At 56.6% G+C, this 25,352-nt stretch overlaps 2 protein-coding genes across 5 annotated transcripts in view; both read left to right on the forward strand.

Annotated features, from left to right (window-relative positions):
• The window catches only part of LSR (lipolysis stimulated lipoprotein receptor), a 14,447-nt gene extending 1,519 nt beyond the window's left edge, over nucleotides 1-12,928 (forward strand). Inside the window, exons 2-10 of one of the 3 annotated variants that reach the window (XM_033413858.2) lie at nucleotides 2-346; nucleotides 5,429-5,548; nucleotides 7,396-7,452; nucleotides 8,011-8,157; nucleotides 11,237-11,389; nucleotides 11,526-11,585; nucleotides 11,686-11,817; nucleotides 12,074-12,702; nucleotides 12,797-12,928. In XM_033413858.2, coding sequence (XP_033269749.1) covers nucleotides 2-346; nucleotides 5,429-5,548; nucleotides 7,396-7,452; nucleotides 8,011-8,157; nucleotides 11,237-11,389; nucleotides 11,526-11,585; nucleotides 11,686-11,817; nucleotides 12,074-12,702; nucleotides 12,797-12,832 — 1,679 coding nt within the window. In that variant the 3' untranslated portion in view covers nucleotides 12,833-12,928. The remainder of the gene's footprint in view (nucleotide 1; nucleotides 347-5,428; nucleotides 5,549-7,395; nucleotides 7,453-8,010; nucleotides 8,158-11,236; nucleotides 11,390-11,525; nucleotides 11,586-11,685; nucleotides 11,818-12,073; nucleotides 12,703-12,796) is intronic. The other 2 variants (XM_004284168.4, XM_033413857.2) reach the window with 2 other exon arrangements.
• Nucleotides 12,929-13,960: 1,032 nt separating this feature from the next.
• USF2 (upstream transcription factor 2, c-fos interacting) lies at nucleotides 13,961-23,482 on the forward strand. Of its 2 annotated transcripts, none has more exons than XM_033413870.2 (10): nucleotides 13,961-14,147; nucleotides 14,418-14,464; nucleotides 14,576-14,694; nucleotides 14,831-14,950; nucleotides 15,441-15,591; nucleotides 15,716-15,803; nucleotides 16,125-16,183; nucleotides 22,355-22,449; nucleotides 22,606-22,734; nucleotides 22,831-23,482. In XM_033413870.2, exons 1-10 carry the CDS (start codon nucleotides 14,083-14,085, stop codon nucleotides 22,918-22,920), a joined length of 963 nt encoding a protein of 320 aa, XP_033269761.1. In that variant the 5' UTR covers nucleotides 13,961-14,082; the 3' UTR covers nucleotides 22,921-23,482. The 2 variants fall into 2 exon arrangements, with proteins under 2 accessions (XP_033269761.1, XP_004284227.1); XM_004284179.3 differs by having other exon boundaries at nucleotides 14,006-14,147; nucleotides 14,831-15,031.
• The last annotated feature ends 1,870 nt before the right edge of the window (nucleotides 23,483-25,352 follow it).

Genomic DNA, 25,352 nt, shown 5'->3' on the forward strand with positions numbered 1-25,352 from the left:
GCCCCTGCCAGCGCCATCCAGGTGACTGTGACAGACCCCTACCACGTGGTGATCCTATTCCAACCCGTGACCCTGCCCTGCTCCTACCAGTCGACCACGACCCCCATGGCGCCCATCGTGATCTGGAAGTACAAGTCTTTCTGCCGGGACCGCCTTGCTGACGCCTTCTCCCCAGCCAGTGTTGACAACCAGCTTAACGCCCAGCTGGCGGCTGGTAACCCGGGCTACAACCCCTACGTGGAGTGCCAGGACAGCGTGCGCACCGTCAGGGTTGTGGCCACCAAACAGGGCAATGCCGTGACCCTGGGAGACTACTACCAGGGCCGGAGGATCACCATCACAGGAAGTACGTGGGGTGGGGAGGGGGGAGGCAGGGGGTGGGCTGGGGCTGGACTGGGTGGTGGTGCTGGCTTCCTCATGTCCAACCTGGAGTCCCCACCTGGAAGTTCGTCAGCGCCAGTGTCTGAAAGGATTGACAGAGGGAGGGATCCTTTCTTCTACCCATCCGTCCCTTCCTTTATTTAACAGCAAAGGTTTATTGAGCACCTAACATATACCAGGCACCATTTGAGGCCTTGGATATACAGCAGTAAACAAAATCATCAAATCCCTTCCCTCCTGGAGCTTGAATTCCAGTGAGGGAGACAAATAAGATAAACACAACACATACTATCAAGTGCTTGAAGATAAAGAAAAGTGGGTAATGGAGGGAGAGGCGGGGTTCTATAATAATACTAGTAGTATCAGCAATAATAAGTAGAATGTATATAAGTAACAACTCTTAAAGAGCCTCCTGTGTGCCAGGCTCTAATCCAGTTTGACATGGATTAACTCATTTAGACCACAATAATTGAGTGGGTAGATTCTGTTATTGTCATTTTACAGAGACCCAGAGCGGTCAAGTGACTTGCACAAGGTCACACAGCTGGTGGGAGTCTAAGTCAGACACTTTGGGTCTAGTCTTCAAGCTAGTAACCCCTTTGCTTGCCCAGAGAGTTCAGCAAAGAACTCACTGAGGAGGTAACAGGAGTGAACCGAAGGGGTGAGGGATTTTAATGGAGAAAGCCTACAACTTGCCAGGTGCTTTATGCCCACATTTTACACTCAGGACAGCTGAGGCACAGAGAGATAAAGTAGCTTGTCTTGGTGCACAGCCAGTAAAGGGCTGGCGCTGGGATTTGAATTCAGGCAGCACTGAGAACCCTTGTCCTTCGCCATAATGCTAGCTGCTGATAGGAGGTGCCTGTTGGAACCGGGTAAAGGGCAGTGGGGAAGCCGTTCATTCATTCATCCATTTATTTGGTATTTATGGGACATCTTCTAAGTGCCAGAAGCTATGGTAACCAGTGCTGGGGCTGCAGGGGTGATCAGGGCAGCCAAGATCCCTGTCCTCAAGGAGGTGATGTTCTCGTGGGATGAGACGGGCAACAAACAAGCAGATAAAGAAGGAGTAAGAGAATGTCAGAGAGTCCTGCAAAGTGCTACAAAGAAAACAGACCTGGTGATATGTGATAATGACTCGGGGCTCACCCCTTAAAACCGCTGCAAATATGATTTGAAGAGGAACTGGGACTGTGCCCTAAAGAATCTAGCCGTCAGAGAGGAGGGTGATGGGCAGCAGTGGGTGAGGGACGAAGGCTCACCTGCTTCAACAAGGATTAGAGTTTCAATCATGGGCATGGGGGCTGAGGAGGGAAGGGGGCATCCCTTTACCAACTCCAAGAGACCAGGCCTTGGAACACAGTCCTCCCCACCCTCTGTCTAGACCATGGGCAGGGACCCAGCGTGTCAGTCTTGTTTTGGGGAGGGACTGGCCCTGCTGGCTCTGAATTTCCACGGGCAGCGAGCCCAAAGCCTCCTGCTGTTCTCGTGGATAAACGGCTTCTTGCGGGTTCAACCTGTGTAGGCCCCTACCCCGTAATCCAGGGACTTCTCCAGCCTGGACCAGGTTATGACCGGACAGCCCTGTCAGGACAGCTTCAGTCCTGAGAGTGCCCTTGAAGACTGGCTGGAACTGTGCCCCATTTGCTGAGTCCAGAACTCAAGTGACCTTCAGGCTGTATCTGGGGCAGATTCTTCCTGCTCCAGAGGCCCCACAGGCCCAGGTCTTTCAAGTTGCCTTGACCTGGGCCCATGTTTGATATAGGCCATGATTTGTAAACATCCATTGTGTGTATGTCCTTTCAGGAAGCCCAGTAGCCATGGGAGCTTCCTCCATTTCAGCTTTGAGGATGGAGAAAAGCAGAGTTCTCTTTGGAATTCCTAGGGTCACCAACGGCCCAGGTTTTAAAAGTGAAAGTCATCCTGGGAAAACCAGAGCAGTGTCCCTCAGCTTGGGTGGGTCCCGCTTCCCCTTCCGTTCTTCCGTCCTTTGGGTGATGTGGGCGCCTGGATTGGGGCCCTGTTTCTACCTCTTCAGGCTGCTTGGGGCCCATGTGCCCCCAACTCAGTAGCGCTGGACCTGAGAGCTCATGGGACCCCCTCCTGAGATCACCAGGGCTGCCTCTGCTGTGTGCAGATGAGGAATTAGAGGCCCAGGGAGGTGGAGGAAAGCCCAGCTCCTGTTCCCAAGTGGAGGCCCGGCATTTTCTCCTTGCACCTAAAACAATTAGAGCAATGCCCAGCCCAGGTGATGTCAGGACCAGACATAGACTGGGAACAGGGTGCGCCTTGCAGGAAGGAGGTGGGCCCAGGCCTTAGAACTGATCAAAAGAAGCCGGAAAGTGGTATTTTTCATGGGTTTTGAAAACATTGTGCAGGCCAAACAAAACGCATTGAGACCCAGATCCGGCCCGCAGGAGCCCAGAGTTTAGCTTCTGGCCTAGGAGCTCTTGCTGGCCTAGGGGCTGCCTTCCCGCCCCCCTCCAGCTTTGGGCGGGGCCCTCCTCTTGGGTTCTGGTTTTGGAGAGGCATTTTGAGAGTCTGATTTAAAGATACAAGTGGAAAAAATGATGGGCCAAGAGGGTATTATGGAGAATCTGGAGGATTTGGGAGAATGTAGGTTAGAGTTTTAGGATGATTCCATGAAAGAACATATGCAGAGGGACCCAGCACATAGTAAGAGATCAATAACTGGGGGCTGGATACGTGACCACGAAGGAGTGTCTGCGCCCAGGGTCACCCTACCTTTCGGGTCACTTAAACTCTGCACGGTCCCCACCTCTACAACAGAGGCACTTCCTGTCTGCCTTCTATTACTGCTATCACCATCTGATCCTCGATATGTTTAAATTTTTTATTTGTCACTCTTTCCCAGTTAGGATCTGAGCCGTGTAAGGGCAGGGGTTCATACCTGTCCTCTACAGCAGTGGTTCTCAAACGTGTGGGTCTTAGGGCCTCCTTACACTCCTAATTACTGAGGTCCTCAAAGAGCTTTGTTTTTACAGCTAGAAAACTGAGAAGATAAAAAAAATTTTTTACGATGATAATGAACTCTATAGATTAGTATAAATAACATACTTTTATGAAAAAATATACTGAGAAGATAAAAAACTTTTTTAAATGATGATAATAAACTATAGATTAGTATAAATAACATACTTTTATGAAAAAATAACCGTATTTTCCAAATGAAAAACTCTAAGGAAAATGTATGGCATAGATTTTATGTTTTTGCCCATCTCAGAGTCTGGCTGAATAGAAGCTGGCTTCTCAAAGCTGCTTCTGCATTCGATGTATTGTGATAACACACGCGTGCAGCCTCTGGAAAGCTCCGCACTACACTCACGAGATTAAGTGAAAAAGGCAACTATCTTACGATTATTATGAAAATAACTTTGACCTCAGGGATCCCCTGCAAAGGCCTGGCGGAACCCTGGGTCCCAGGGATCCCACTTTGAGAACCGTTGCTCTTCAGTCCACCAGGTGCCTCATTTACTGCCTGGAACATCACCAGATGCATTCAGTAATCGTGTGTCGCATACTGAATGACTGTATCGGGCGCCTATTCGGATATAGCCACATGCCCAGAACACTAAGGAAGGTCAGCATGCGGAGGGAAGGGGTTCGTTCCCAGATCCTGGCCAGGCCCCGGAGGACTCAGCAGCGACCAGGACAGACCAGGCTCTGCTTGCCTGGAGCCCGCTTCCTCCTGGAGATGGGATCATGGCCAGTCAGCCCCTAAGCTGGCTGATACAATTAGGCAGTCTGGCAGGGGAGCTGTGCCAGCAGGGTGGAACCAGCCTTCTGAGGGTCTGCGAACACAGAGCCAGGCAGAGGGAACAGCAGGAGCGCAGGCTGAGGCAGTTGTGAGCCCAGCATGTGGGGGGACGGTGAGGCGGCCAGTGTGTCTGGAGTCTAGTGAGTGAGGGAGAGTTGGGGGCATGAGGCTGGTGTGGTGACCAGTGGCCGTGTGTCACTGCAAGGGCCTTGTGAGCCAGGGTGAGGCGATTGGAATGGTGTAGATAGACATCGACAGGAGGTTTTTCTATGGCTGTGAGGGCTTCCTTCCGAAGAATGAAGGAGGCTCCGGGTCTTTCATTCCTTTGGCAGTTGACTGATGCCCAGGTGCTGTGGACTGGGGCGCACGCAGTGGCTGCCCTCGGAACTGTCCTGGGGAAGGGCAGGGGTCCGTGGGGCAAGGTGGTAGGCAGGTCTGAGGGAGCCAGAGCAGCTGGGGAGAAAGGCTGTGGGCCTCTGGGGGTGCTGTCTCTGGCCTGTTCCTACCTCCTGTCCTCCGGGGGGCCTAAGGTGGAGTTGCCCCGCAGCCCCATCTCACACCCTGTCCTGCCCTGGCGAATGGCTGGAGGGATTTAACTAATTAGGGCCTGAGGAGCAGAGAGGAAACCGGATGTGCCGAAACACTTTCTTTTCTGGTGTAATTAACAGGCTCCTTCCCCGGGGCTGCTTCATAGACCGTCCCCAAGCCCTGGGCCTGACCTGGGAGCGGGGTGCCAATGGTGGCCGGAGGACGAGGGAACTTAGTCTCTCCCTCACATCCCCGCCTTCTCATGCCTGGGTAACTCCTGATTCCTGGAATCTGGCCTGTTTATCTTTGCTTCCTTATCCAGGCCCCAGGCCCCTGGGTCTGCACTAGGCTCTGTGGGGGGTCGTGTCTTGGGGAGTCGACTTTTGCTTTGGGACATGGGACAGAGGAAGGCGTAAGTCTGAAGTGCTGGCTCTGGAGTCAGACCGTCCCAGCCCCACCACCCCAGTTTTTGCCACAATTGTACAGCTCATCAGTAATTTCACCAGACCTCTTTCTTTTCTCTACAAGACAGGGAAGGTAACAGCGCCATCTGACAGCCTTCTTGAAATTCCCCGCATTAAGTGTTTAGAACCGAGCCTAAAAGGTAGAGCACCCGTGGTATGAGTGATTCAATTTTCACTCGTCTGTCTGCAGCCCCCTTCCCCACGTGCTCATGGCAGGGGCTGCGGGCATCAGGCACCCCTCCCCCGAGGTGCCCTCACGCGTCTCCTCCTGACGCAGATGCTGACCTGACCTTTGACCAGACGGCTTGGGGGGACAGCGGCGTGTACTACTGCTCTGTGGTCTCAGCCCAGGACCTCCAGGGGAACAACGAGGCCTACGCAGAGCTCATCGTCCTCGGTGAGTGGGCTGGGCCCTGAGGGACAGGGTCGGGGGCTGCTTCTGCCACTGCTGTATCTGCTCTCTGCCCTCCGGCTCACTCTCTGGGCTCTGTCGCCTGCTCTGTTCTCCCCTCACAGCACCACCAGTCACTTGGGCTTATTTGTACCCTGCACCCCTCGCCCGCCGCAACATTTCAAATAAACCGGAGCCAGAACTAAGAGTGGAGAGAAATGGGGACTCTACCTCTTCCCAGTCTCCGTTTTTAAAAATACAGAAACGGTTAGAGTTGATGGGCAGTGAGCGAGGAGGGTTGATGGCGTATATAATTGAGAGGAGGCTTCTGCCCCACCCCCAGAGCCACCTCTCACCCCGGAGTCCCTTGCCAGAGCACGGGAAGCCGACCCTCTGCCCTGCTGGGATGGCACTGTGTGGCTTGTGTAGTTATTGCTCCCCTTAAGCTCGGCTGCCTCTACAAGCTCAGGGGCAGGCTGGGGTACCCGCCAGCAGCCTCCGCCCGGCTGTGAGCCCCCACCCCCCCGCCATGTGTGGAAGGGATGCTGCCGTTAGCCAGATGCTCTGTTCTCAGCCGACACATACAGTCTTGCGTGGTGTGTGCTCTATGTGAGATGTTGCCATCATCACATGCATGGTGCAAGGTGACGCATGTGTGCACGAACACATGATGGGGGAGCACGCCCCAGGGTGCTCAGATCATGCAACAGGGTTCATGTCTGGGTGACAGAATGCATGCACCAGTGACCCAGAGAAGTCTGTGTGTTTGGTAAAATGCACAATCTACATCAGCATGTCTCAAGTTTAGTCACAGGACCCACGTAAAAGATTATTGAGGATCTCAAAGAAATTTTGTTTAAGTTTCTGTGGGTTATATTTATAGTTGTTTAACATATTATAAATTGAATCTGGCACACAATCGATTACCATCAGAGCACATGACATCATCACATGTGACGGAGCCTGTGGAAAGCTCCCCTGCCTGCACCTCTGCTGGCAAAGGAGAGTGAGAAGGGCAAACAATGGCTTAGTGTCATCAGGAGAGCGGCTTGGCCTCCCAGACAGGACCACACTTTGAGAACCGCTGGTTTATATGCTAGAACCTTCTCCTGAGGGCATGTGGCATGGGGTGCTGAGCTCTGGATAGAGCTTTGTTGGTGTACAGCCAGGTGTGTCGATGCCCCTGAGATACAGCACTCGCGGGGCACAGAGTGCCGGGCGGCACCTGAAGGAGACACTGGCTGTGCCATGAAGCTTGCGTAGGGGACCCCGGTGGGCAGAGAACCAGGGCCATACTGTGACTTTTATGGGTTGTAGGCACTTTCGCCTTCAAGGGCCTCTTCCTCTGGATTAAAAAAAAACATTATATTTTATGATTGTGTTGTTATAAAGACAAGTCATTGTTATATATTCAGTATTGTCGTATTTTTTTCTTCAGATTTTAAAATAAAGCATTTCTATGGGCCCTAGCATTACTGTGCCTCTTGTGCCTGGTGGAACAGGGACTGCCCCTCTCACCTGGGATGGAACCCTTTGGGGCGATAGGACCTGTGTGTGTGGAAGAGATGGAGTCCCAAACTAAGGTCGATCCTTCAGAACCCATGGGATACATCCTGGAACCCTTCTGGGCAATAGAATCCCCCATGGCGGGAGAGAGTGAGTGAATTACGTGATGGAAATCTTCTGGAAAACAGCACCCACATAGGATGGGGGGACGGCGGAGGAACCACATGCTCGGACCCTGCTAGTCCACCGACCCCACCTCTTCTGCAGGGCATACCTCCACCCTGATGACCCCGGAGCTGGGCTTCAGGGCAGGGGCAGCATAATCTGTCTCTCTTTTGTCCCTCCAGGCAGGACCTCTGGGGTGGCTGAGCTCTTACCCGGTTTTCAGGCGGGGCCCATGGAAGGTAGGGCGGGTGGAGTCCCCCGTGTACCACTTACCGCTTCTGTCCGAGTACTCTCCCCCGCCCTAAACGCCGCTCGCTCAGACCCCACTAAAAACGCTGCCTGACTCCGACTCCGGGGCATCTAGTGACCTGGCTCTGGGCCGTGGGGTGGGCTGGGCTGGCTGACGAGGGGCCTGGGGTGTAGGCAGGGGGCTCCTGTGACTGGTGCCTGCAGTGCCCTTCTGGGGGTCGGAATCTGGGCAGCTGGCTCTCTGTCCTCTTTCAAGGCTACAGCCTATCTTGCTCTGGCCGGGTCGCCTTGTGTTCACTGCCTCGTCCAGATGAGCCTGGGGCGAGTTCCCTAACTTTGGGGCCGGCCCATGTTGTATGTAGAGGAGCGGGCGTCCCTCTGCACCTGCGCCCCAGCCCCTGGCGTGGAGACTCCAGCGAGGGCTGCAGCTTCCCGGAGAGCTCTGCAGACGGCCCCTGCCCCACCCTCACTCCGCACTGCCCCCGGTGCCCGCATCCCTGTGCCCTCCCCGGCCTCCCAGCTCAGGGCCGGCTCTTGTCTCTCCACAGACTGGCTGTTCGTGGTCGTGGTCTGCCTGGCTGCCTTCCTTGTCTTCCTCCTGCTGGGCATCTGCTGGTGTCAGTGTTGCCCCCACACCTGCTGCTGTTACGTCAGGTGCCCCTGCTGCCCCGAAAAGTGCTGCTGCCCAGAGGCCCGTAAGTGTCCCTCGCCCCTCGCCTGTCCGCCCCCTCTTGGCCTCCCTCCTGAGTCCAAGGAGAGGAGGTGGCTGTCTGCCTGCCTCCCGGGACGGTGCCACTCACCGGTCTGGAGGTTTCTGGCCCTGAGGCATGTGGGTCCTCAGCTCCGCGACCCACGCTCCATGCATTGGAAGGCAAAGTTTTAACCACTGGACCACCAGGGAAGTCCCGGTCTGGAGGTTTTAAGGGGAGCAATTTGGGAGAAAGTGGGCCAAGGAGGACCTGCTGTTTTAGATTATCATTTACATACTTCAGCTCTTCACTTATTTTTCACCTTTCATTTATTTTGAGTCTTTGCTTTTGAAAGTATAATTTATGCACGTGGTAAAAAAAAAAAAAATTCAAATAGTACAAAACATTATTCACCGGAAAGTAAAACTCCCTTTAAAAACAGAATCTTGGGGACTTCCCTGGTGGTCCAGTGGTTAAGACTCCACGCTTCCACTGCCGGGGGCACATGTTTGATCCCTGGTTGGGGAACTAACATCCCACATGACACGTGGGGTGGCCAAAAAAAAATAAAAAAATAAAAACAAAATCTAAGTGAAAAAGGTGAGAAACCAAACAAGGTTGACAGCCCCAGCAAATTCAAGCATCTTTTAACAACCCACATCCACACAAGCACTCCGGATTTCTCACGGATGCCGTTTAAGGACACATCCAGTGCCTCAGAGTGGGCACCTGCAGGCCTGGGATTAGATGTGGGACCAGAGATGGCGGGAGAAGCAGCAAACAAAACAGGGGTGGAGAGGAAGAGAGAGTCTCTCTCCTCCAGCTGCCCCGTTCCCCTTCCTCAGGGACCTCAGCACTGCCAGTTCCCTTCCAGAGAGCATCTGGGTGAACCAGCACCTCTGCACTCAGTTGTTGGGAAGTTCGCATGACTATTTTCATCAACTCTGACATGGAAGTTTACACTGGCTACTTTCTTATATTCAGACATATCTGCTCTTGTTCCTTGTATTGAAAGTGGGCCATGAAAGCACACTTCCCTACTAGTTCTTAGTGAGGACACCTCACCTTTTCCTTCATCATTGTCAAGTTCACCGTATCTTTACTTGATGAACAGATGATGTTGGTAGACAGAAATAAATAACTTTACGTGTTAGGAGCACCTAGACTATGGGAGACCAAAAGAGGGACGGACCTGCCCCTCTCCTGGCACCCGCTGATTTCTAGGCCAAGGTGGTGGAAAGAATTACCCGTGTAGCTCAGATGGCTGTGTGTTGGCATCCGTATATTTAAGGCTTCCACGTGCCATAACTGCAGTGTGATATGGTCCAGGTAAAATCATAGGCAGTCGTTGCAAGCTTGGGCAGGTAGAGGTTTGAGTCCTGGCTGGACACCTTACCTGTTGGGAAGCCCAGTGAATGACCTCCCCTCTCAGCCCCAGTTTCCTCCTCTGTAAAATGGGGCCATGGTAGAGCCCGCTGTACAGGGTGAGTTGGGATCCGGTGAACTGGTGTGTCCCGCATTAACTGCGGGGCTTGGCCTACAGAGAGTGTTCCCCGCCCACTAGCTGTTGGACATTGCTGCTGTCAGCGTTGGTAAATCAGAGCCCTGCCACTCACACCACGTGACCTCAGACGAGCAGCTGGTTTCCTTCTCTGCGAGGTCCTGCCGTCACGGGGGGCGTCGTGAGCATCAAGGGAGCACTGTGTATGCAGGCCCAGCACGGGGCCGCATCTCAATCCATGCTGGCTAACTTTACAGTCACTGAACTCAGCGGTGGGCAACCTGCTTCATCGCGGCCCTGAAAAAAGAAATCCACTGCTCTCTGGAGGCCCGTGCTGGCCATCCCCTCTCCCTCTCATCATTTTTAGTGAGAGCTTCTTGCTTAGTGCTCGGGCAGTGGGTGTTAGTCATTTCACAGGTCGCGTGGAATCCTCAAGGGCTGCAAACAAGTTCGCAGTTACCCCACTAACTAAGGCTGGGACCAGGACTGCAAATGCCAGGCCCAGGGCCCCATTTCCTCCATCCTGAGACCCTGTTACCCCAAAGCGAGGTCCCATTAACTCCCTGCCGGAGGCCCTGTCGTTTCTGTCACAGCCACAGGCCTGCTGAGCTGTCCTGGAGCAGCATCTCCCACAGTTAATTGTAAAAGGGCACATCAGCTGAGCCGCCGAAGGGCTTCTTCAGGGCTGGGTGGGGTGGGGCTGAGCACTGAGCCTTCTGCCTCCCAACTGAATCAGAGGTGAAGGGAGCTTTCTGAGCCCATCTCCCCACTCCATCTTCCTGTTGGAGTCCCGGGGAGGAAGTGACTTGCCCAGGCCCATGACTTTTGCCTCAAAGCAGCCACCAGAACCCAACCTCTTGCCTGGGGAGGAAGGTGGCAGGGAGAGGAGGAGGATTTGCCCTTGAGTTGTCAAGCCTAGAACCAGGCGGGGGCGGGGTGGGTGCGGCCCCCAAGTGGGAAACACTAGAGGAGACGCTTTGCTGCTTCGCTGAGGCAAGTGAACGCTGAGGCTCCCAAGATCGTGCCTCAGACTGAGTCCCATCACCTTTGGGTCTGCAAGACCCTGTGGGGAGGACGGAGCAGGCGTGTGAGGGGAGTAGGCATGGGATTCCCCCCGCAAGATGATCCATTTTTCTAGAGCAAGGGCTCAGCTGCCAAAGGGAATACTTGTTTACCGGCTATAGGGCGCCTCTGCCCCTGTTGCTGTGTAGGAATGCAGGTCCAGGGTGGCCGCATCTTGTGATAAGCTGGCAGGAGAGTTTGATGTAAAACCTTGTCAGATGTTGGCAAACCATCAAACTGTCTAAAACATACTGGCCTACCAGATCAGGGCCGCCGGCTGCCAATATGCACCCCCCCATCCTGAAACTTCTGTGAGGCATGGCACAGGAGGTGTGGACTCCATGAAGCTGATGTCCCCTAACCTCAGGGACCCTGCAGAAACCAACCAAGCACCTAGGGAAGCTCCTCAGCCTGGGGTGGCGGGAGGTGGGGTGGCGGGGGGGGGGGTGGCAGGGGGAGGTGGGGTGGGAAGAAGGCATGTGGCCCCTGGGGGCCTTCTCATGCTATGCGTGTCCTCCCCAGTGTATGCTGCAGGCAAAGCTGCCACCTCAGGCGTCCCAAGCATCTACGCCCCCAGCACCTATGCCCACCTCTCCCCTGCCAAGACCCCAGCCATGATTCCCATGGGCCCTCTGTACAACGGGTACTCTGGAGACTTCGACAGGAATAGCTCAGGTGAGGTCGGGGGGAGCCAGGAGCAGCTGGGGCAGGGGGTAGGCTGGGTATTTGGCCATTAAGGGGTCTGGGGCTGGAAGGGGGGCTTGGGGGCTGGGAATGCAGGGTTTTCCTCCTGACAGCCAGTCTCCCCCAGTTGGTGGCCACAGCTCCCAGGTACCCCTGCTTCGTGACACAGACAGCAACGTGACCTCTGGTGAGAACCAATCCTTATGAGGTTGGACATGCCTATAGGGGAGGGGGCTGGGTCAGCATCCAACCTCCCGGAACTGATCACCTCCAACTCCTGTCCCCAGAAATCCGTAGTGGCTATAGGATTCAGGCCAACCAGCAGGACGACTCCATGCGGGTCCTGTACTACATGGAGAAGGAGCTGGCCAACTTTGACTCTTCTCGACCTGGTCCCCCAAATGGCCGTGTAGAGCGAGGTGAGGAGCCTTGGGGTCTGAGGGATTCTTGCGGGGGTTGGGGGAAACATGACTCCCTGATACCTGCTCCAAATCCTGGACACAATCCCTCATTCCCTACCATGGCCACAGTGAAGTGTACGATCATCACTAAATAGATGAAAAGCCTAGGGCCCCCTTGAGAGTATATGAGCCAAGTGGGTGACATTGCTGGACCACAGGGCTCCTGACATTAGGTCCTGACCTCCTCCCACCAGTGACACCTTCCTTCCCACAGCCATGAGTGAAGTCACCTCCCTCCATGAGGACGACTGGAGATCCCGGCCTTCCCGGGGCCCTGCCCTCACCCCGATCCGGGATGAGGAGTGGGGTCACCACTCCCCCCGGAGTTCGAGGAGGTGGGAACAAGAGCCCCCCCTGGACCGGCCAGGGAGTGGCTGGGGGGCCGGGCGGCCCCGAGCCCGTTCTGTGGATGCTCTAGATGACCTCGCCCGGCCGGGCTCCGCTGAATCAGGGAGGTCTCCCCCAAGTGGTGGGAGGAGAGGCCGGGCCTGTGCACCCCCCCGAAGCCGCAGCCGTGATGACCTCTACGACCAAGACCAAGACGACTCAAGGCACTTCCCACACTCCCGGGATCCCTACTATGATGACTTCAGGTCTAGAGGCCGCCCTCATGCTGACCCTAGGGCCCGCTACCACCCCTCCCGGGACCCTCCAGGTGATGGCTCCAGGTCTGGGGACCCCCAATATGATGGGCAGCTACTAGAAGAGGCCTTGCGGAAAAAGGGGCCAGCGGAGAGAAGGAGACCTTACAGGGAGGAAGAAGAGGAAGCCTACTACCCTCCAGCGCCTCCCCCTTACTCTGAGACTGACTCCCAGGCCTCACGGGAGCGGAGGCTTAAGAAGGTGAGTGAACGGCCCTACCTGGCTCTAAGCGCCTTCCTGGACCCTCTTCTCCAGTCCTCCTCAGCTCACATCCTTCTTTCTTTTTCCCTTGCAGAACTTGGGCCTGAGTCGGGAAAGTTTAGTCGTCTGATCTCAACGTTTTGTATGTAACTTTTGTACTTTTTTTTAAATTTGAGGAATTATTGATATTCTCCTCCTAAGACTAATAAAACTTATGATCACAAGTCCTAAGTCTGGAGGGAAGCGTTTGTTTTGCTGCGCGAGGTGGGGAGCCCGGACAGCTGCTGTGTGTGTCTGCAAAAGGCCGCATGTCCAGTTCTCTCTTGGGACTTGCGTCCTGACCCAGGAGGAAAGGACCAGCTCTGCCTTCTCCGTCTCTCGGCGGCCAGGAATACGTGCCCCACGCTGGCTCCGCCCCGCCCTGCGTGCGCGCCCCCGGACCCGCCCAGACGTGCGCATGCGCCTCGGGCCCCCGCCTTCGCGCACCACAGCGCGGCCGCCGGGGGCGCGCGTGCGCGCTCCTCTCCCCTTCCACCCCATCCACTCTTCCCCCCGCCCCCGACCTACTTTTCTGTCTCCAAACCCCGCCGCCTGCCTCGTTCCCGGCGACCAGAGCCCCTCCTCCGGGTTCCCCGGCGTTCCATCCGGGCCCGCGTTCCACTCGGGCGGCCCGCCGGCGGGTGCCGGGGCGGCGGCCGCGCTGGCGGCGACGGCGACCTCGCGCCCCGCCGACACCCGGGCCCGCGCACCCGCCCTCCATCGGAGACAGACAGCGCGCGCGCTCCCCGGGGGCTGCCCTCCCCCCGCGCGCGTCGGGCCCGGGCTCGCGCCGCCGCCGCCGCCGCGCGCGCGCAGCTCAAGTAAAGGAGGAAAAAAAAGGGGGAAAAAATAGAAAGCGGCGGCGGCGGCTGCAGCAGCGATCCGCCGCCGCACTGGGCCAGGCCGGGCGGCGGACGCGCGAGCCGGCGACCCAGGGGAGAGGCTGCGGCCATCCAGGGCGGGCCGGGTTAAAAAAAGTCGCGGCGGCGGCGGCTACTCAGGGAAGGAGGCCCGAGGGCCGCGAAGAGCGGGCGGGGGGCGGCTGCGCTGCGTCCCGGAGCCTAGAGCCGCCGGGAGCCGGCCGGCGGGCGAGAGGGCGGAGGCGGCTGCAGGAGCAGCGGCGGCGGCGGCGGCGGCGGCGGCATCTCCTCCTCACATGACCCCACTGTTTGTCCCCGTGATCAGCGCGAGCGGCTCCCGTGTCTCCTCCGTCCCCTCCTGCCGCGCGGCGTGAGCGCCGGGCTCGGGGCCCCCCCGGCCGCCCGCCCCCTCCCCTCCCTCCCTCCCCTCCCCTCCCCTCCCCCCCGGGCCCGGCGCCCCCCCCCCGCCCCCACCCCCCCCATGGACATGCTGGACCCGGGTCTGGATCCTGCTGCCTCGGCTACCGCTGCTGCTGCCGCCGCCAGGTAAGGAAGCCCGGCCGATCCGAGCCCCCGCGCGCCCTGGCCCCGGCCCTTCGGCCTGGCGGCCGGGCCGCCATGATCCCGAGCGGCCGCCGGGCCCAGCTCAAAATGGAGGCCGCGAGGGAGGGAGGACCCGCGCGAATATCCCTGGACCCCGGACCTGGCGGTGCCGCAGCCCCAGACTGGGGCGGGCGGGATGGGGGCCCTGCACCTGGGCGAAGGGGCGGGGGCGCGGGCAACCTTGACCCCCTCTTCTTCCCGTCCTCCCCGCAGTCACGACAAGGGACCCGAGGCAGAGGAGGGCGTCGAGCTGCAGGAAGGTGAGTGCTCGCGGGGCCCACCGGGGCCGCGACCTGCGCCCGGGAGGGCACTGGGAGCGCTCTGGCCCGCGCCACCTCTGACCATCCCCCCCTACCCTCCTCCGACCGCAGGCGGGGACGGCCCTGGGGCGGAGGAGCAGACGGCGGTGGCCATCGCCAGCGTCCAGCAGGCGGCGTTCGGCGACCACAACATCCAGTACCAATTCCGCACAGAGAATAATGGAGGACAGGTGAGCCTGCAGGCCCGGAGACCGGCGGGGAAGTGGAGGGTTGAGCCCCGGGTAGAGTGGGCGGGCTGGGAGGGGCTCGGACCTGGCCCCTACCCGGGCCCCAGCGCGGGTCTTCCTTCTCTGCCGCCCCCTGCAGGTGACATACCGCGTAGTCCAGGTGACTGATGGTCAGCTGGACGGCCAGGGCGACACAGCAGGCGCCGTCAGCGTCGTGTCTACGGCTGCCTTCGCGGGGGGGCAGCAGGCTGTGACCCAGGTGGGTGTGGATGGGGCCACCCAGCGCCCCGGCCCCGCTGCTGCCTCTGTGCCCCCAGGTCCCGCAGCGCCCTTCCCACTGGTAGGTGCCCAGCAACCCCCTGGGGGGATGGAGAAGGGACACTGCCTCTGTTCTCGGGGGAGCCCCAGGGGGTGGGGCACGTGGGACCAAGATGCTGCCTTCAGGCCCTCAGGTGAAATTTCTGTTCTGCACAGTGCAACCTGGGGCAAGATCTTTGGAACATTTTTTTTTTGTGAAAGGGGCATCACGGTAACAGGAAAGTCTCTTAAGAGTTAAAAGTGGGTCACTTCACTAAGTGATTGCTGAGTATCTGTCGAGTTCCAGGGCTGTGAGGCACAGGGCAGAGTGGCACACACAGAGGGGTTTCCCACTCTCCCTAGAGAATGCAGTAAACATCAAATATGGCAACTAGGGGATGGATTGGGGAACAAAGATGGCTAAGGGTGGCCTCTGTCCTCCTACTCCCTAGGCTGTAATCCAAAATCCCTTCAGCAATGGTGGCAGCCCGGCAGCTGAGGCTGTCAGTGGGGAGGCACGATTTGCCTATTTCCCAGCGTCCAGTGTGGGAGATACCACGGCTGTGTCCGTACAGACCACAGACCAGAGCTTGCAGGCTGGAGGTAAAGGAAGGAAGGGGCCAGGGCGGAAGGCAGGGGAGGCAACAGGCCTAGCAGGGAGGGAAGCTCCCCTGGCCAGGTCTGACTCTGTCCCCAGTTTTAGCACTAACCCCTGCTTTCCCTGCAGGCCAGTTCTATGTCATGATGACGCCCCAGGACGTGCTTCAGACAGGAACGCAGAGGACAATTGCACCCCGGACACACCCCTACTCCCCGTATGTGCAGGAGACCTGGTCCCAGGAGTAGGGGACACTGGGAGGGCCTGGTGTGGGGGCCCAAGGAAGGGAATGTGTTTCTGAAATCGGAGCCAGGCAGTTGAGTACACGGCAGGCAGTTGGTGTATTTTTTGGTCGGTTTTTGTTTCTTTAGTTTAAGTAAAGAAAATGCCATATTCTCTCCTCTCTCTCGTTTTTTCTCTTTCTCTCTCTGCATATGGATACGTGTTGCAAAGATCATTTTTAAGTCTGACTCCTTAATAAACGTTTGGACCAATGGGCTGGAGATAACATGCACCTATTTTTTTTTTTCTTTTCTAGGAAAATCGACGGAACCAGGACACCACGGGATGAGAGAAGGAGAGCGCAACATAATGAAGGTAAGGTCAGGGTGGAGCTGCTGGGCCTCACGGGCACAGCCTGGCCCGGTGCTTGGAGTCACAGATGAGCAGGCATGCGACAAGTACGTGAGAGGTGCTTGTCGAATGCTGGAAAAGCAGAAATGTGGAGGTTCGCTGTCGTGAGCAAATAGGCAGGAGGTGTGAGCTGCAGTGTGTTTAACATCCTGGCTAGTGACTTTGAATTAATTACTAATATTTTAAATGGCAAGTTTCACATTCATGTATGGATTTCCTGCTCCTTTTGGAAAGTTGGGTTGGTCTGGCTCACCTGGACCTGCCTTCCCACGAAGCAGCTGTTTTGCTCAAGCCCTCCCATGCCTCTGCCAGCCTAGCTTCCAGGAGTAGCTCTGGTCTGAGAGAGAGTACATCTGAAGATGAAACTGCGAGAAGTCCATGTCTCTGGCTGAGGCCAGAGCATGTCCAGGGGACACTTCCACCCAAATAGCCATCATTCAGCGGATATTTCCTGAAGGTGGATATTAGGCTGGGCAGTACATGCCCCGTGCCACTAGTCTGGAGTGTCCAGGAAGCTCAGAGTAGTTCAGGCTGTTTGATTGAACACTGACTGGGGGATCAGGTGACGTTTCCCCCAGGGAAGTGGCCTTTGGGAGTGCCTGTCCAGCAGAGGGAAGCACAGGAAGGCAGGGTAGAGTGAGGTTGCTTCGTGGGTGCTGGTTTGGTTAAAGCAGAGGTTCTATGTGGAGTGCTTGGGAGGAGAGAGTTGGGAGGGTCAAGGAAGGCCTTGAACGTCAGGGTGAGGACCTGAGAGTCCTAAAGGTGTTTGATTGGGAGGTGGGCTTATGCGGCTGTGATCTAAGCTGCTCAGTGAGTTCAGGCATTCATTCAGCACATACGTACTGTGTGCCAGCCCCTGTTCTAGGCCTCAGATACAGCAGCAGATAATGGAACAGACACCTTGGCTCTTGCAGGGTGTTCATTCTGGTGGGAGAGACAGAAACTACAGAAAGCTACAATAAGACGTCAGGGAACATAAGTCATGTGTCACGTGAAGGAAGATAAGCCCGGGTAAGGAGATGGAGGGTTATGGCGGCAGTGTGCTCTGTAGGCCTCTCTAGGAGTGACGGCTGAGCAGGGGCCTGAATGGGAAGAGTCCCGGGCAGCGAGGGACAAGCAAGTGCAAACACCCAGGCCTGGGCTGGAACAGACTTGGTGTGTCTGAAGAAGAGCAGGTTTCAGGAAAGATAAGAGGAAGTTGGTGGGGTCGTGGGTGGCCTGGCCAGGGCCAGATCACGTGGGGCCTTGTCAGAGGCCTTCCTGGGGTCCCCATTCCTAGGTTTTTATTCTGCTTCGAGGGGAAGTAAGCAGAGGGATTGTGTGTGGAGGCTGGATGGTGAGGGTGGTGGGGCACCAGAGGTTAGGGAAACGAGAGTTGACTGCAGCTGTGGGCCTCAGACAGGGCGGGGCCTGAACGGGGCTTGTGGGGGCCCGAGCTGTGGGGCGGAGGAGCACAAGGCTGCAGAATCAGGATTTCGTGAATCAGGCTTTCATGACGGGGTCAGGTTCATTTAAAGGGGAGGGTTGAGTGTGAGCTTGGTTTTGGGTGTGATGGGTTTCAGGGGTCTCCAGTTGTCTACCTGGGCAGTCCTGGCTCTACTGCGTACTGGTCGTATGACCTTAGGCTGGTTCTTAACCTCCGCGCCTGTTCAGTCCTCTTAAGAACGCGTTAACGCGACTGACTACCCCAGAGGCTCGTAGTGAGGGTGCAGCGCGCTGAGTCGTGAGCCCCCAGCAGGGTGGTGTGCCGCCTGGTAAGACCACAGCTAACGATCGGGAGACCAGCCAGCCACCCTCCACCCTCCTCGCACTCTGCCTCTCACTGGATTAATCCAGCTCCAAAGTCGTGACTTCTCCTCATCCTGTAAAAATCAGTCTCGCTGCGACCTTGCCCTTGCCCTCCAGCTGTGGCCTGCCCACTCTCTCCTAACCTGCAGTGTTTGACCCACCCTCTGCCTGGCCTCCCCGTACCCTTGGCAGTCTGGCTCATTTCTCTATCAAAACGGCTCTATTTAAGGTCACTCGTGATGACCTCATTGCCAAATCCACTGGCTTCCTTTCCTGTCTGCGCTCCAAGCATCTGACCCTGCCCGTTCCCCTCCTTTCGGGAATGTTCCTTTCTGCTCTACCTGCTCTGATTCTCCTTTCCAGCCTGCTCCTGAGGGCAGGGCTTCACAGTCACGGCTGTCCTCACGAGGTGCTGAATGGGTAGGTCGGAGGGGGAGCTTGGGAGTCCGTGTTTCCACAAGTTCCCCAGGTGACTCTTCACGATGGGCGAGGTTTGGAAAGTGCTTTGGCTGTTAGCGTTTCTGGAGGTCCAGCCCCTTCTTCTAGCGGTCTCAGGAGAGTGAAACATCAGGCCCAGGGATGGTCAGTATCCCCGAGACCCTATCCCCGGTTGTCGGTGTTTGTCATTTCTCCCGGGAGTGCGTCTGCGAGCTTTATCCAGAAAAGTATGTGATTCCAAAAAGGAGAGACTGCCCCCTGATGCCCTCCCAGGGCTTCCCCCGCCCCCCGCACTGCACAAAGCTGTCTTTCTGCTCCATCTCTCTGGATCTCCTTTGCACCCATATTTTGAAGTGCCCGTTCAGAATCTCCATTTTTGGTTGTCCTTGAAACACCTGACACTCAACTTGTCCAAGACAGAACCTTCTGTCCCTCCTTCCCAAAGCCTCCCTTTTCCAGAGTAGCAAAAGGCACCCCTGTCCTGATTACCGCAGCCGGACTTGAGAGCCAGGCCATTTCGGCTCTGCCCTGTTCCCTCACATCCACAAGCCCTGAGACGCTGTGCCGAAGTGGACTTCAAATCAGCTCTGTCTCCTTTTTCCCTCTTTCCCACATTTCTTGGTACCACAGGGGCCCATCTCTGGGCCGCAGATGCTTCAGGGGCCTGAGGGAGTCAGGATACTTAGTGTGGCAGAAAGGGGAGTGGTGATCCCTGTGGAGAACTGGGGTCTGTGTGTCTGTCCTGCCTGAAGGGTGACTGCATGGTGCCAGCCATCGCTGCCGTGTCAGAATTTGGGCCCACTACTGCCAGAACCTCTGAGGAGCCAGAAATCTAGGTCTTTATATGAAGTCTGATTTTTGAGTTGCTTTTTCTATGCATCGGTTTCCACTCGTACTGTTACTAATTTATTTCTTCTGCTTAATATGGGTTTAATTTGCTGGGGGTTTTCCCCTGTCTCTCAAGATGATTTTAAGCCTGCCTTTTTTCTCAATTTAAGCCTTTACAGTTGCGAATTCCAGTCCAATGCTGCTTTAGCTCTATCCCATTTGGATAGGTTGTGCTCTCTTGTCATTCAATTAAAGATATTTCTAGTTTTCCTTATGATTTCTTTGAGCCATGGCTTATTTGGAAGTGTGTTGTTTAACTACGAATGTTTATGGATTTTTTGGCTATCTTTTTGTTATTGATTTTTAAGTGAGTTTTGTTGTGGTCAGAGAACATACTCTATGTATATAATTTCAGTTATTTGAAATTCGTTGAGACTTACTTTTAGGGCCCCAAATACGGTCTATTTTGGTGAAAGTTTCTGTGTGTGTTTGAAAAGACAGTGTATCTGCTGCTGTGTGTGGAGTGTTCCGTCGGTGGTATAGGTCAGGTTGACTGACAGTGTTCAGGTTTTCTATCCTCATTTTTTTATCTACTTGTCCTGTCAATTGCTGAGGAGTGTTGATGTCTTACATTTGTGGATTTGCCCATTTCTCCCATTAGTCCTGGCAGATTTTGCTTCTAAATTGTGTTTTAAATGTTGTATGGGTGTGACTTAAGACTTCTGAGAAACGGACATGGCCTTGGTTTTAACTGGTCTTCCTCCATTTCGGTTGTGCCGAAGTGGTCTTCCCAAGCCACAGGCCTGACCGCATTGCCAAGAAAGGCCCTAGACTCGAGGGCCTAGACCCCTAGGGGAAGAGAAGACAAGGTCCAGACCTGCTAGCAGGGCATTCAGGGGTTCTCAACCTGTTTCTGCAATCTATTCCTGCCACCCTGCGCCACCCCCTGCACCCTCCAAGGTGTTTCCATATCACCGTTTCTGGGTTTCTTGATGCCTGTCGGCCTGATGTCCTTCCTCTCAGAAACCAGCCCAAATGTTTCCTTTCTAAATCCTTCTCTGAAGATATGCCCCACCTCACTCCATGCAGAATGCATCGTTCCCCAGGCACTCGGTACAGTCTTCAGTTATAACACACAGTCCTGTGGCGTCGGTGTCTCCTGTTCACGTGCATGTCACGCTGGTGCTGTGAGTGCCAGCAGGACAGAGGTTGAGTCCACCATGGACTTCAGCCTCGCGGAGTGCCCTGCACACAGTAGGGCAGGCGGTAAATTTTGAAGAAGCAAATGCGAACTGCTGTCCCCCGCCCCCGCATCCCTGCCCCCGGTGGCTTGAAGTGAGGAGTGTGTGTGGGATGCAGCTGCAGCACGGAGCCCAGGCTCAGGAATGTCGGGCTGCGGGAGGGTAGAGGAAGGAACTGGGCAGCCATCTGCTCTAGAGCTCCTCAGCTGAACCCCTAGAGTGGAGCGCGCTGCTGAGGGACATGGTGGCCAGTGCTGCCAGACCTGGGCAGACCCTTAGCTCCGCTGCTGTTTTGGACCACAGAGTCCCCAAAGACCGTAAGACAGGGTCGTCCTCGCTGGGAAAGTTCACTCACCACGGTAGTGATGGGGCCCAGGTCTGTGCACTCGCTGACCCCAGGGCCAGGGTCAGGTGAAGCTCAATACTGGGCATCATCTTACCGTGGTAGGGGGAGGTTTTGGCGGAAAGAGAGGAGAGGGAGGGAGGAAGCGAGTCCACGTGGGAGGATGTTGTCACCGAGGCCAAAGTGGGGGGCTCTTGGAAGGACCGGTCAGCAGCGAGTGGGCAAAAGCAAGTACCCGGAGAAGACAGCTGGATGTGCCTGTTAGTGGCCAGGCCCACCCTTTGAGGGAGAGTCGGGTCGGGGGGTGGGGCTGGCCTCAGCGGAGGAGAGGAGTCAGGGGCAAGCTTCTGGCCCACCCCATCTTTCTCACGCTCACCCGACCCCTCTCCCAGTCTCCCAACCCTGAGAAAATACCCCTTGGCCCTCCTTGCCAGGTCCCACCTACGGTCCCCGCTCCTCTATAGACACCACCTGCATTTGTCCATGGGCTGCCCTGGCAGGGGGATGAGAGTGTGTGGGTGAGAGTCACAGGGGCAGCTGGGCTTTCTTGTGTGTCCCCAGCAATTGCCTAGTACGAAGGGCTGGGATAGCTTTGTTCAGTGAGCCCCAAACCAGGGGTCTCAGGCTGCCATGCAGGCAGACCCCAGGCCGCCGTCATAGGTCACGACGGGCCAGATGAGAAGACAGGGCAAAGACACATACGAGTCCTGCCTGAAGGGGGCAGCTTCCCCGCAACTCAGCAGACAGAGTGAGGTTGTGGTGTTTTATGAAATAAATCACAAATCTGGACTTTTCAAGTGAAATATGCCAGTAGTTTGTCAAACCTGGCCTTCAAGAGAGGGTTCGTAGCGCTTCTTCCTGGGTGACCCAGTGCCCTGATGGGCCAGGCCCCTGAGAGCCGCAGTGCCAGCCAGGGAAGCTGAGACTTGCTGCGGGGGCCCTGGAAAAGGACTTCCAGTGGAGGTGAGACGTGGTCAGACCGTGATTTTAAAGATGAAAAGAGAAATAGGATCACGGGGCCCAGAGCTGTGGGGAGACCTGAGCACCATGGAGAATCAAATGCAGGGGCTGTGGGGACTGGAGAAGGGTGCCCGGGTCCTGTGTAAAGGGCTCTGGCCCATTCTTGCCTGCCAAGAACACGTGCCCACTGTGGCCACAACTCCAGTTTTCAAAAGAGGCCAATTGTTAGGTGAAGTTTCCTAATTTTTAAATGTTGAATCAGAGTTTTGAAAACACGCTGGACGGGTAAAGCGAACCCTGCAGCCCCCCAGCTGTCGATTCTGCCTTGAGGTACGTGTGGCACTTGAGGGTTCCTCTTGAGGAGCGATGTGGAGTGGGCTGGAGCCAGCTGCCTGGGTTCAGATCGGAGCCCCGCACTTGCTGGCGGTGTGACCTTGGGTGGCCTCGGCTCTCATGGCACCTGCCTTAGGAGGTGAATCGCCCGGGCACAGAGGGAGTGCTGTGAACGTAGCCTCGTTCTTGCTGTTCTTGCTGCAGTGGAGCGGAGGCGGAGGGACAAGATCAACAACTGGATCGTCCAGCTTTCAAAAATCATTCCAGATTGTAATGCAGATAATAGCAAGACAGGAGCGGTGAGTGCCCTCCGGCCCTCAGTGCTGTTGCGGCCTGTCCCCGATCCCTTGCGGAGAGTCTGCCTGGCCGCCAGAGGCGGGAGCCTCCCGGGGCCGAGCCGGTGGGCGGCGGGCGGCGGCCAGTGGGCGGTGCTGACGCTCATGCCCACCCCCCAGAGTAAAGGAGGGATCCTGTCGAAGGCCTGCGACTACATCCGGGAGCTGCGCCAGACCAACCAGCGCATGCAGGAGGCCTTCAAGGAGGCCGAGCGGCTGCAGATGGACAGTGAGCTCCTGAGGCAGCAGGTGAGCGGCAGGCCTGGGCGGGTGGCGAGGCGCGCCCAGGAACCCCAGGACGCGGGGAGCCAGCCCCGGCTGCCTGTGCCCCGTCGTGTCTGGCAGATCGAGGAGCTGAAGAACGAGAACGCCGTGCTCCGCGCCCAGCTGCAGCAGCACAACCTGGAGATGGTGGGCGAGAGCGCCCGGCAGTGACGCCGTCCGCAGCGTGCGGCGCGGGCCGCCTCCGGGCCCCTGCCGTCCCTTTCCCCAGCCCTTAGCACAGAGAGGGACAGACGCCCCTCCCCCAGCTGCGTTTTTTATAGTAGATTTTTAACAAAAAACGGGGAGAAATAATGAATTTCTGTGGATAAGCACCCACTGCTCTCCTCAACTTGGAAACAATATCCTCCCTGCCCGTCTGTCTGTCTCCCTTCTCCCGGCCCCTACTCAGCCCTGGCACTTCTAGTGGCCTCACCTGGAGGCAAGAGGAAGGAGGACAGAGCCCCTGCCATACCCCACTGCCTCCTTGGACTCTAGAGGTACTGAGACAGGGTGCTTATGGGAAGGAGGGGAGCCTTTGGGGGGCCAGCCCTGGGGCCTGGACCTAAGCAGGGAGGCCATGTCCCACCCCACCTCTTGTTTCTGGAACCCTGCTCCCCTTTGGGTGTGTGAGTGTGTTCTAATTTTCTTTATGGAAAAAAATGGACAAAAAAAAATAGAGAGAGAGAGAGGTATTTAACTGCAATAAACTGGCCCCATGTGGCCCCGCCTTGTCTGTCTGTGTATCTGTCCATCTCAGGTGTGGGGAGGGAGTCTGGGGTCTGTGCAGGGCTCCTGAGGGCAGGGCTTCCCTCTTGTGTTGGTGGCTGTGTGCTGGTCCCTGCCATCCAGTACCGCCTGGTACCCAGTCTGTTGGTTGTGTGGATGAAGGAATTAAGGAATGAATGGCCTCGTGGAGGCCCAGGTGTTGCATATGTGGTGTGGGGGACAGGGGGAGCCAGGGTCAAGGACATGTCCCATGTGTTTGGAGGAGAGGCTGGGGTCTTCGTGTCACCAGTTCCTAAACAGGACTGGCTCCTGGCCCTGCTCTTCTGGGCTGACGCCCTCCCCTCTGCATCAGCCAATGGTGGGGCCTGGCCTTGAGCACCCCCACCCCCAGGGAGGACAGATGGCCAGGAAGCCAGGCTTGGCCCGTCAGCCTGTCGCCTTGCGCTGCAACTCTGGCGCCTGTGCTGTGACCCCTGCCCCTGGTTGATGATGAAACCTGGCCTGAGTTGAGATGCAGTGATGCCTGGCAGTGCTGGGCGATGCTGCTGTGTCTCCCCGTGCAACTCCAGCCACTCCCAGCATCTAGGCCTGGTCACCTGACTGAGCTCGCCACGCTGCGCCCATCCCAGATGCTCCCAGCTGGTTTCTTCCTTCCAAGGGCCCCGTCTCCTCTCCTCCTCTGTCTGAGAGTGAGGTTGTGTGCAGCTGGAGGGGCCTAACAGAATGAGTGGGGAGGCAAATGGCAGGGAACAGCATTACTTCCCAGGGGCCCCCCACTTTTGTACTCTTTGAGTGGGCCCTGGCAGCAGTTTGCGGCCAGGAAGAAGAGTTCATTCCTTGACAGCACCATCCCCAGGTTCGTAGGGTTAACACTGGATGGCCCTAGAGTGAGTCGGAGAGGGAAAATGGCCAAGGGGCCATCTCTGGAGTCAAGGTTTGCTGTTCTCCTGGGCCGTGTGTGCTCTAAGATGGTTCAGGTCATGGGTAGCAATGAGGTTGCCGCAGTCGGGCAGCCTCCGCTCTGCTCCCCTTCGCATGGTGGGCAGGGAGCCGGCCCTCTGAAGGAAAGCCTGGGTTGTCAGTGTTTGCCGACGTCTGTGGCGTAAGGACTCCCACATCAGTGGTTTCAAGGTGCCAACACGATGCCCCTAACTTTGGAGTTGGGATGGGACGCGCACAAGCTGCTCGTTGAGCCATATGGGCCAGGTCCGGCAGACCCACCGTGCCCTCCTGTGTTTTCTGGGAGGCAGGAAAGCCTGGGGATGAGGGCACAGGCCCCAGTCAGGCTGCCCGGGCTGAAGTCCCGACCGCCTCTGGCTGGCCGAGCTTGGGCAGCGCCCTCACCTTTGCCTGCAGCTCCTCTCCTGAAAAGTGAAGAAAGTAAGTCTCAGGTGGGCATGGTGGACTCCTCTCTCAGGAGCAGGATCTAGGAAGCCTGGCCCCTGGGGTCAGTGGCTGAGAAGGCAGCTAGCACCCTGAATACAGAGCAGAGCCCAGGATGGGTCAGGTAGGAGCTGCCCAGAGGATAGGTGGCACAGGCCGAGTTAACCCAAAAGTGAGGCAATACACCTGCCGGCTCATGAGGTGCAGTCAGATGTTAGCTATTACCGTCACCACTGTCTTTTTTGGCCAAAAGTTCGCAGGAACATTTCCCAGATACCAGGGCCACATCTTAAGTTTCTGACACTTGAAAAACCCTACAGGTGGGGCTTCCCTGGAGGTCCAGTGGTTAAGACTTTGCCTTCCAATGCAGCGGGTGCGGGTTCCATCTCTGGCCGGGGAGCTAAGATCCCACAGGCCTCATGGCCAAAAACCAAAACAAAACAGAAGCAATATTGTAACAAATTCAATAAAGACTTTAAAAGTGGTCCACATCA

Source organism: Orcinus orca, chromosome 20 (genome assembly GCF_937001465.1).
Source record: "Orcinus orca chromosome 20, mOrcOrc1.1, whole genome shotgun sequence".
Lineage (NCBI taxonomy): Eukaryota > Metazoa > Chordata > Mammalia > Artiodactyla > Delphinidae > Orcinus > Orcinus orca.

What these genes read in the sequence shown, in the direction of transcription:
- USF2 (XM_004284179.3), top strand. Translation starts at nt 14,083, where the DNA reads ATGGACATGCTGGACCCGGGTCTGGATCCTGCTGCCTCGGCTACCGCT. An exon ending in GGGCGTCGAGCTGCAGGAAG is followed by an intron (nt 14,465 to 14,575) that starts GTGAGTGCTCGC and finishes CTCCGACCGCAG; the next exon opens with GCGGGGACGGCCCTGGGGCG. An exon ending in GAGAGCGCAACATAATGAAG is followed by an intron (nt 16,184 to 22,354) that starts GTAAGGTCAGGG and finishes TTCTTGCTGCAG; the next exon opens with TGGAGCGGAGGCGGAGGGAC.